This window comes from Syngnathus leptorhynchus, chromosome 10 (genome assembly GCF_054491065.1).
Source record: "Syngnathus leptorhynchus isolate UIUO chromosome 10, UIUO_Slep, whole genome shotgun sequence".
In the NCBI taxonomy this organism is placed as follows: Eukaryota; Metazoa; Chordata; class Actinopteri; order Syngnathiformes; family Syngnathidae; genus Syngnathus; species Syngnathus leptorhynchus.
Genome location: NC_141204.1, coordinates 11,529,747 through 11,540,000, shown reverse-complemented (window position 1 = coordinate 11,540,000; position 10,254 = coordinate 11,529,747). Strand labels below are relative to the sequence as shown.

General features: G+C 46.0%; 2 protein-coding genes across 3 annotated transcripts in view; both read right to left on the bottom strand.

Annotated features, from left to right (window-relative positions):
• Positions 1-4,638, bottom strand: part of cdc5l (CDC5 cell division cycle 5-like (S. pombe)) — a 7,422-nt gene extending 2,784 nt beyond the window's left edge. The window contains exons 1-12 of the mRNA XM_085922269.1: positions 4,396-4,638; positions 3,883-3,986; positions 3,560-3,721; positions 3,363-3,490; positions 2,691-2,790; positions 2,476-2,602; positions 1,796-1,887; positions 1,571-1,715; positions 1,302-1,484; positions 651-799; positions 396-567; positions 121-285 (exon numbers count right to left, since the gene is read on the bottom strand). Of these exons, the coding sequence (XP_085778395.1) occupies positions 121-285; positions 396-567; positions 651-799; positions 1,302-1,484; positions 1,571-1,715; positions 1,796-1,887; positions 2,476-2,602; positions 2,691-2,790; positions 3,363-3,490; positions 3,560-3,721; positions 3,883-3,986; positions 4,396-4,440 (1,572 nt within the window). The 5' untranslated portion in view covers positions 4,441-4,638. The remainder of the gene's footprint in view (positions 1-120; positions 286-395; positions 568-650; positions 800-1,301; positions 1,485-1,570; positions 1,716-1,795; positions 1,888-2,475; positions 2,603-2,690; positions 2,791-3,362; positions 3,491-3,559; positions 3,722-3,882; positions 3,987-4,395) is intronic.
• A 411-nt stretch (positions 4,639-5,049) lies between these two features.
• On the bottom strand, positions 5,050-10,118 carry napba (N-ethylmaleimide-sensitive factor attachment protein, beta a). 2 transcript variants are annotated; one of them, XM_085921556.1, is made up of 11 exons: positions 9,904-10,118; positions 9,268-9,478; positions 8,209-8,288; positions 7,819-7,935; positions 7,690-7,736; positions 7,296-7,373; positions 7,169-7,224; positions 7,018-7,102; positions 6,576-6,680; positions 6,411-6,479; positions 5,050-5,787 (listed from the first exon to the last, which is right to left on the bottom strand). In XM_085921556.1, exons 2-11 carry the CDS (start codon positions 9,363-9,365, stop codon positions 5,635-5,637), a joined length of 888 nt encoding a protein of 295 aa, XP_085777682.1. In that variant the 5' UTR covers positions 9,366-9,478; positions 9,904-10,118; the 3' UTR covers positions 5,050-5,634. The 2 variants fall into 2 exon arrangements, with proteins under 2 accessions (XP_085777682.1, XP_085777683.1); XM_085921557.1 differs by having other exon boundaries at positions 5,050-5,810; positions 9,268-10,118.
• Between the last annotated feature and the right edge of the window lie 136 nt (positions 10,119-10,254).

Below are 10,254 nucleotides of genomic sequence, written 5' to 3'. Positions count from 1 at the left end.
TAAGGCACGTGCAACTTGTAAAAGTTAGGTAATTCCACCAGCAGTGTGTGTGTGTGTGTGTGTGTGTGTGTGTGTGTGTGTGTGTGTGTGTGTGTGTGTGTGTGTGCACTCCTGTTGAACCTGCTTGCGCGCCTCGATGTCTGCGGCGTCCTCCACGTAGCCGCCCTCCATTTCAGTCTCTTCCAATTCTTTCTCTGCGTTTTCAAGCAGGACAATCTCAAAGTCGTTTTTGGGCACAGGAAGTGACATCAGGCCCTGCCTCAGCTGCTGCAGACTCTCTCGTTGCTGGCGAGGAATGTAAAAAGTCACTTGGACCTTAAGTCAGAAATTGCTCAACATGTTTTTGTGAAAAGATTAATGCAAAAATAGGGGAAGCCCCTCCCCCTTTTCCTGACCACATGTTTAGCGTAGGACGGGTCAGCCAGCTGCTCCTCACTGTTGATGTTCAACTTGTCCCTCAGCGGCGTACGCAAGGGGGTCAGACCAGGCGTGACCGGCCCGCGTGGGGTCAACGCCTCGCTCGCTTGCGGGGTCATGCTCTCTGACCCTTGGCCATGCCCAGGAGTTCTGCAGACCACAAGGTCGCTCAACATTGTCCTTGACGCGCAGGTCTACAGATGGAGGGCGGAGGTGTGCTTGCTGGCGGTTACCTGAAGGGGGTGCTGAGCACGGTGTTGGGGGTCTGCACCTGCTGCCGCTGGGGTGTCACACCGCTGAAATCGCTCTCATGCAACGGTGTGTTCAGGCCACCCTTCAGCGGCGTGTCAATGTTGGTCAACGCCATCAAATTCTGAGCTTCCTACAACAACAAAAAGACAGAGCAAATCTTGACACATGCCCTCCAAGGTGATTTGTTTTTTTTCTTCTCTTCTCCCAATCACTCACTTTGGTTAGTTTGGATCATGACTGGGTTTCGAATTTAGTTTTGGGTTCTAATCCAGCATTAGGAGGTCAAAGAAAGTTTTCAAAGCTTAGGTTTTCAAAATAGGGTATTGAGACAACGTTAGGGATTTAAATTAGGGTGTTGAGTCTAGGCAGAGGTTTCAAACAAGGGTTATGGATTCAAGGCTGGCTTAGAGTTACAAGCCCAGGCTTGCTTTTCAAACCAGGGTTGTGGTTTCAATTTAAGGTTTCAAGGCTACCTTAGCTTTTCAAAGCAGGGTTCAAAAGCAGGATAAGGGTATCAAGTTAGGGGATCAAACAAGTGCTAAGGTTTTAAATCTGGGTTGCAAGCCAGAGGTCAGGTTTCAAATGAGGGTTTGAAGGCAGAGTTGTGTTTTGCAATTCTGAAGTAGAATGACCTGCATAATACGGTCCTGAGCGGCAGGTGTGCGCAATCCGGCGCTCATGTTGTTGGTGACGCTGTACTCGGAGAGCAGTGCTGAAGAAGCGCCGTTGGCACTCTCGCTCTCCTCAGCTGCCTGGCGGGCAACCTCGCTGGCCACGGCCATCTTCACCACCTCCTCCAGCTCGACATCGCTGATCTACAAAGGGAAAAAACGACACAATCACTGATTGTCGTCGACCACTGAATTGGCCTCAAATGAAGGCGTTAGCCTCAGGTGCTTACTTGTGGCGCAGGCAGGACCAATTTGGAGCGTTTCTTGGTAAACTCGGCCACGCCGCTGGTCTGCAGGATGGCCGAGGGCAGGTCGCTCTCCTTCTTCTTCTTGATTTTCTGCTTGTCCTTTTTCCGGTCCCGGTCCTCTCGCTCGCTGCCGAGAAAACACAAAGGTGTGGTGTGAGGTCGACTTGCATGCTAACACGTGCTAACCAGCACTAATGCGTGACTGACTTGCGCAGCTCGCCGTCCAAGTGCTGCTGGCGGAGACGCTTGAAGTTGGGCGCCAGGGGGTCGTAAATCTCCATGCTTGTGTCATAGAAGCCCTGAAATAACACAAAATGGCCGCTCAAACGTTATGTGCGTTTCGATGCGCAGAATATGGTACAGTGAACCCCCCATGTGTGAAAGGCTCAAGCTTTAACTACACATTGAAGCCATTATGAGCTAGTTAGAGATTCCATGACAGTCTTTGCCAATTTTTGCAATTTACGTTCATGAAGCTGGGTAGCACGTCCGCCTCACAGTTAGGAGGGTGCGGGTTCGATTCCACCTCCGACCCTCCCTGTGTGGAGTTTGCATTTTCTCCCCGAGCCCGCATGGATTTTTTCCGGGCACTCCGGTTTCCTCCCACATCCCAAAAACATGCTTGGTAGGCCGATTGAGCACTCTAAATTGCCCCTAGGTGTGAGTGCGGATGGTTGTTCGTCTCTGTGTGCCCTGCGATTGGCTGGCAACCGGTTCAGGGTGTCCCCCGCCTCCTGCCCGATGACGGCTGGGATAGGCTCCAGCGCGCCCGCGGGGACTAAGCGGTTCAGAAGATGGATGGATGGGTGGGTTTGGATGGATGGATGGATGGATGGACGTTCATGAAGAGTTCACTGTCATAAGAATTCAAGCAAGTTTTGAGTTACAGCGGCAGGTTTCTTTTCAAAGGGGATTTCAGCATTGTAGTCCACTCCTCGCTTCTTCTTCCTCCTCTTGCCGACGTGGATGCCCGCCGCTCTCAACTCTCGCCGCTTCTGCAGCGCCGCCAAACGTCTGGCAAAAAGAGAAAGGTGGAACCTGCGTGGTGAATATCCACAGGTCCAACAAAAAGATCAACAAACGAGTAAGGTGAAAATGTGACCTGGCTTCCTCCAACTGCTTCTCTCTGGCCTTCCTCTTGGCCTTCTTGCCCTGTGTGTTGGCCAGTCGAGCTCGGGCCTCAGACAGCATCTCAAGTTCATCTGAAAACATTTTGATGTTGTTGATTTGTGACAAATGAACACAACAGCACTCGGGAAATGCCAAGACTGATTTTCTCAGATCTAGTCAATTCCTGGCAGATATGCGGGTAGCAAAATATAGATGCATGGACACACAAAATTGTGTTAATGCATATAACATGCCTTTTAATTTGTACATAAATAGGAGGCGATCCGATGTTATGGTGTCAAAGTGGGGCTTCAAGCAATGGTTAATGTTTCAAACAAGGTTTCAGGGCAGGGTTATGTTTCAAGCCAAGAAAGCAAATAGTGAAATAAATTAAATGGATCCCAAAGCTCAACTATGATATTAGCAGAATAAGATGAAAAGGAAGAACTTTTAGTTTACAAAAAGTTTCATTTTTTTGGTTCTGTTAGTTTTGGTTTACTATGCATTGGGTTTCAAAACAAGTTTTTAGCGTGTCTTGAATTTGGTAATTTAGCTTATTTCTCTCTTCTGTAAGTGTAACAGAAGGCATAAAGGGTCCATCTTATCACATGGATGAAACAGGATCTAAACGGTGACAAAATGATTGCCGGCCATGTTGGTTTACCTTCGTCCATGTCCACGGGGTCGGGCCTGGCCGGTTTAGTCTCAGGGTTAGGGTCTATCTCTCCCGGCTTCAACTTTCTGGGGTCCTCTCCCACTTCCTCCTCGTTGTCTCGCTGCGCTGCCTTGTCACTAAAAATCACACACACATCCAGTGAGTCCCGATGGCGTCATGTGGCGGCTACGTGCTAGCCAGCGTACAGCAGGTATTCGTAGTGCTCGAGACACTGAGCGGCCGTGCGTCCTATGATGGGTGCGATGGTTCTCCACTGGGTAGGCATCAGCTTGGCCAGATGGAGAAGCTTCTCCTCCTCCTCTCGGGACCACTCAGTTTTCTTGATGCTGGGATCCAGCCACTCGTACCTGAGGACACACCAGACACACTTTGGATCAATATACTGCAATTAAGTGGGGGATATGTTAGACCCACATGCAAGTCATAGGTCAGCTGGCCTCTGCCTCAGTTTCAGCCAAAATAAAATAATGAATATCATATTTAAAAGTAGCGGGAAGGACAAACTCACCATCGGGCTTTGCACTGCTTGGCCGACTTTCGGTGGAGCAACGAGGCAATACGGGACCACTGATTTTTCCCATATTTCATCACCGCTGCCTTGAGGATTTCATCCTAGAATTGGCAGATTAGTGGAATGATTGACATTTGTTGCAAGTGTTGAGTTATTCGTGCTCTCATATTATTATTATATATTTCAATGTGTTGTTTGTTCGGTGTCTTATCCCGTATTTTGTGTGTACTGCAGTGACGTGACGTTTTCTTTTTCATGTACTGTGGACACTTTAGGTTGGCTATGAAGCTGTAAACCGAATTAGCAAGAGTATCCAAAAATGACTATTAAGCACCCTGTGATAGATCGGGCGAACTAAACACAAATAGCTTTATATGAGGTATCTAGGTCTTATAAGGTCTCCTTAACTTTATATCTAGCTTGTAGTTACGTGAAGCTGCTGAGCGTATTTCTCTCCAGGCTAGCGGGGTTAGCAAAAAAGCCAACCCCGCTAGCTGTGTCAATGCCTACCTCCGTATTGCGCCAAACGCCTCCTTTGATCATGATTCGCGGCATCTTGGCGACTTTGTTGTTTTCTTTCCTTCTTCCAAAGGATGAAAACAAGTAAAGAAGCAAAACTATCAGAAAATAAAAGCACACAGTCCGAAAGATGGGCTGCAAGTCGAATGAGCGCTCGTCGCTACAAACAGGAAACGTACGACGCTGATTCTTTGACTTGGAAAGAGAAAAATACTATGACGCTCAATTGCAGAACTACTGCTCCCAGCAGGACAAGTAGGAAACTACACAACGATAGTCACGTAAAGTGAGTGGGACAACTTTGAACAACAAAAGGGCTCGTTTGATTTAAAAAAAAAAAGAAGAGAGAACTGAGGGGAATAAAATGCAAATGCAAAATATTGCCATCCTGTGATAAAAAACAAATTGAATCTGCAAATGAATTACTATAGTTACAATTGTTCACAAAACATTAATTCTCTTCCTGGTTTGGTATGTTTTTCCAGTAGGTTTGTGTAATTTGCAAACAAATTCAACCAAAGTCTCCAAAGATTCTAAAATATTTGTAATTATGAAAGACAGTGAATTTTTTTATTGATGTGAGATTCCATTTAGGCTCATTCAATTTGTAGGGGAAAAAATTAAACACAATATCTGTCATGATACTGTATTTATTTCAAGATACATTTTTACCCATTGCCCACAAACGATACCAGACAACAGGCACGAGTGCTTTTTCCCACAGTTAAGCACGACACAGCGAACACATCATTATGAGCACAGACATGCATAAATCAGGACCCGGAGTGGTTGCTATGGGAGACGAGCAGTGAGTGATGATGTCACTAAAGAGTCGACACAACCAAAACAGGGCAAATTATTAACACTGAGCACCATAATAAACAATAAATGTCCGTATGGAAAATTAAATACATTAAACATATATATTCCTTATTATCTGCTCATATTACCCATCAAATAAGCAGCACGCATATTCACACAAACCCATTCATACTTTTCCAGTGTTACGATACCTTGCGTGTATGTATGTGTGTGTGTGTGTGCGTGTGCGTGTGTGTGTGTGTGTGTGTGTGTGTGTGTGTGTGTGTGTGTGTGTGTGTGAGCATGAGTAGGGACACACAGAGGTGGTCTACCGGTGATGCTTAGCTTGTTTGGTTTGATCACATGCAGACTGATATGTACAAGTTCAGCTTGTGGCCACTGAGCTGCCTGCCTGCCCGCCACCTTGCTCTACTTCAGGTCCCCAGCGTCCCCCTGGATGGTCTTCTTGATGCGCAGCAACATGGTGGTGAGCCACTGGTCCAAGCGGGAAACTGAGTCAAACTCCTTGACAGCCTCGGTGAAGGCTTCACTGTTCTGCTCTTCGTGAGCCTCCAGAAGTTTCTGTGTGCACACCGACGAGAAGGCTATGTCAAAATAATGCACAATGAGAAGAATGAGCATGACGTGCATTCAAACCTGTATTAAGACCCGTGTTCGTAGCAACTTGGGCTTGTTTTCATTTCATGCACATTTGTGCACCATATAGGAAAAAAATACGCATGTAGTAGATCATATGAGGACACACACTACTATATTAGGTACACACTCAAGGACATTACATACATGTTTGTATTCATTTCACATTGACTGACAAGGTTATCCAAGATCATAAATACATAAAACATGAAGACCTTTGGGGAGTAAAAAAGTGCCGTAAATATCATAAGAGCATGCGTCCAAAGGATTTCAAATGGGTATTTCTATAATGTGGATTTCAATTATAGCAGGGGTGGTTTGAAATACAACCTCCCCCCCCCCCACACATTGGCAAGCATTCTTTTTACACTTGTATATACTGTATGCATGATCACAAAACAAATAATCATAAAAAAAATCGATCTAAAAAGAGTCAAATCAAGTACATCATTAGATTGTTTTGAGTTGGTATAGCCTTTTCTGAAATATGATGAAAAGCAGACAGCTGTGCTAGCAAAAGGCTTGAAAACCTCTAAAATACATTTTACCTTTAACAGCTTCAGCTCTCTTGAATCTGAGAAAGCAGGGAACATCTCCTCATACTTCTCGATGGCCAACTGCAAACATACAGTTAGGTGTCAAGTCATCCAAATAATGACAACAAATGGAGCAAGGTGGGTTTGTGCTCAATGCTTGGTTGGCATGTGTGTGACCTTGGCGTTGAGCTCGTCCACGATGAAGTGACACAGGGAAGCCTTGAAGAAATATTCTTTAGCATTGTACTTCAACAAAGGGTTGTCCATGGTGCTCATGGCCACCTGAGAGACACACACGCACACACACACGCACACACACTAGGCATCATTCTTTGATAGGGTTGATTGGATTTGGTCGTCAGCCATTTTCAGCTTTTGGCCAAACACACTTTTAGAAGGATTCCTAAGCACTCTTTGATGAGTGAGAGCACAGGTAAGTGATGCAGGCATCAGGGAATTCCAAGGTGCACATTTTGTTCAGACCATCCATCCATCCATCCATCCATCCATCCATCCATCCATCCATCCATCCATCCATCCATCCATCCATCCATCCATCCATCCATCCATCCATCCATCCATCCATCCATCCATCCATCCATCCATCACGAAACGCTACCTGTTCATAGATCTCGATGGCCTTCTGGTACTGCTCCAGCTGGGCGCTGTAGTGGCCCACCTTCAGCAGACACTTGTTGGCCGAACTGAAACGACACAACGGCTAAAGTCGGGGTTTCTGCGGCGCTCAGCACACTGCCTCCAAAAAGTACCTGTTTGACTCTTCCCCTTTGTAGTAGTCTGCCGCCTGCTCGTAGTGCGCGATAGCCTGCGGGACACAAACGCCACACGAACAATGGCCATGATGGGGACTGAGAAAGGAAAGTTGTTGTGTTTCACCTTCTCAATGTCCACCAACTCCGACTCATAGATCTCTGCGATGGTGATGTGATGTTTGGCAGCGATGGTGAAGCGACCCTGCAGGTCATCATACATATAATATGTACAAATGCCACAAATACTGCTTTTACAGGACACATCTTTAAAATAGTCCTAAAGGAGCTATTATGAGTCTGCAATATGCTCTTTGATGCAATGACTAATAATGAATTGCGTGTGTGTAAACAAGATAGCATTGAGCCTAACTGCTAAATTTGACATGTTTGCACATTAACAAACAATTTTGTGTGAATTAATTGCAATGCTGTGTGATCGCTGTTGCAAGATTAGAATAAGTTAATACAGATTGCGAGAACAAGACGGCACTCACAAATGCACACGAGGTGCCACTCACCATGTCAGTGTAGATGTCAATGGCTTGATTGAGACAGTTGATGGCCTCTGCAGAGAAAGCGACAATGCACGTTTGTTTCCATATAGTACACTGCAGCCAAGCCAGCGTGCTTGAGACGGTGCGTCTCACCCTGCGGATCGGCCTTCTTGTAAGCGTTGCCCGCATCCACAAAGCTGGTGGCCGAGTCCAGCTTGTTTTGAAGCTGCATGTGGAGCCGGGCCGCCTGGCAGAACGCATTTCCTGCAGCTAACACACAAACAGACAAAACCATACATGACTGCTGCTTTGCTCACAAGTTGCTGTGCTGCTAATTAGACAATGACAATTTCATAGATGTAGCGCAAAAAAACATTTCATAGAGTTGAAAATGTAGCCACATGTACTTTGTATTTGAACATATTGACACATTACTTTCAATTGGCTGAGCCACGAATGGCCTTTGTGCTTGCCAGCACGTTTACGCATCTGTCCACTGGTCACCTTGGAATTGTGTGTGCGTGTGTGTGTGTGTCTTCTCACCGCTCCAGTTCTTTGCCATCTTGAACATGTTGGCTGCTCGGGCATACATCTCACAGGCATCCTCTACCTTGTGGTTTCCACTGCACACATGGAACACGTGCATGGGTGGACATACAAGCAAAAACAATCGTTTGTGGCCTGGAGCCATGCCTCGATTTGCTCAAATGTTACTGTCGTTGTGACTTTCAGCTTGAATTGAGCATTATTAGGAATGTGAGCTTGAGCACTAACAAATGCACAACTGCATTTAGACTCAAACTTCAGTCAGTGTGAATACATACAGCTCTTGATACCACCAACAGGATAATCATCATCATCATCATCATCATCATCATCATCATCATCATCATCATCATCAGCATCATCTTAGTAATAATAAATGAACTTTACTGTACCACTATCACTGTACTGCACCAAGTCATTTTGAAGTACTGTCGCAATATCAATAAATCATACCAACATTGTGCTAGGAAAATAAAATACGTGTATGTCTGCTTTTTTTCAGTAATTATGGTCACAGTCATGTGGAAATGTTGAATTAGGTCACCTGGATTCTTTTTGTTCATTGAATTTGTCGTCATATTTTCTGAAAACGTTCTAAGAACTTGACGACAATCATACGATGAGAAGCTGATGAAAATGCGCAATATCATATTTTTTCGTAGCCCCAGGAGTTGCACCAAACGCGCACGCACACTCGTCTCATGATGGTATCCCTCGCGCACTCCGCATAAGTGGAAGGTTTTTTTTAATTTTTTTTAGACGTACGGTGTGTGACAGGCACACGCAGTGCGTGTGACGACGTTTGCAAATGGACCGAATAACACAAAATGCCCCCGCGAGATCTCATCGTGACTGACAAGCAAAACATCCATCCATCCAGCCATCCATCCATCCAGCCATCCATCCATCCCTCCATTTTAGCAAGGCAAAAAAGAACGCCCTGAAATAATGACGTCACATTTAGACGAATGTTCCGCATACGCAACACGAGACAGATGTAAACTCAACATACACGTAGACACTATTCACGTGAACGCGGGTCCAACAGCCATTTACCCGAACATTCCGCCGAGAAACGAGCCAGACGCTTTGACCTTCTTGTCGGCGTCGGCCATGAGCTGCATGGCCTCCTTCTCTTTGCCGCTGTTGTCCATGGTGGCCCGCGGGTGGCTGTGCACTGCTGTCTAGCGAAGGTCAGGGAAACGGCCCGATGTTCCGCAGTGGGGGCGAAGGTAAGAAGACGGAAGAGCCCGCTGTGATGCTGATACTGGAGAGAGGGAGGAGGGAGGGAGTGAGGGTGGAGGATAGAAGTGCCCGCTGGTGCTGAGGCTGAGAGCAGTTAAGCTTTGCTCTTCTTCGGAAAAAGTAAGAGGAGCCCCTCGCGAGTTCCACTGGCTGGATGAAAAGCGAACTGCAGAAATCTAGAGGCAGAACGCTTTCAGTAGCAACACAGAATCGTGGCTTCTCTAAATCATTTCAAGATCAATTCTGGTTGATTTTGAAGTATGCTTATAGCTGCTTTTACTGACAGTTGGACCTATTAGGACAACTTATGATGCCCAGTGCTGCCGGCTGCACACCCGAAAAAGACAACTTTATGCCCATGCAGGTAGCCTCTTCAACACAACCTCTCCATCTGTGACGGCCATACTCCCAAAAATGTTGGTCGGCTGGGGGGCGTGAAGCCCTAACCCGATTTTGAAATCCTAATGGCCGCTCCACCTCGAGTGGGGTGAAAAGTGCTGGATTGTTCTGCTTTCTTCAAATTGCACAAATATAATATTCATCATTTCCCAAAAATAAATTCGACGCGTCTTTGCTTGTCTTTAAACGCTTTTCCAAGGTTTCAAAGTGACGTCACACACGCGTCGTCCACAAAGCATGGAAAGCACAAAGATCTTTGTGTGTGTCAGTCGCCCTTGGCTTGTGTTGGACCTGCGCAGGTGAACAAGGTTTATTCAATTAGCATTTTGTGCGCATCACTTTGCTTTCTTCAAAGGTCAAGTGCAGTTGAATTGTCATACTTCACAGCTAACAATTATG

Bases quoted from the DNA above. Each gene is read 5' to 3' on its own strand.
- napba (XM_085921557.1), bottom strand. From the start codon at position 9,365: ATGGACAACAGCGGCAAAGAGAAGGAGGCCATGCAGCTCATGGCCGAC. The intron at 8,289-9,267 runs GTAAATGGCTGT...CCATGTGTGCAG, and splicing joins TTTCTCGGCGGAATGTTCGG to TGGAAACCACAAGGTAGAGG. The intron at 6,480-6,575 runs GTCACACACATG...GTATGTTTGCAG, and splicing joins TGGACGAGCTCAACGCCAAG to TTGGCCATCGAGAAGTATGA.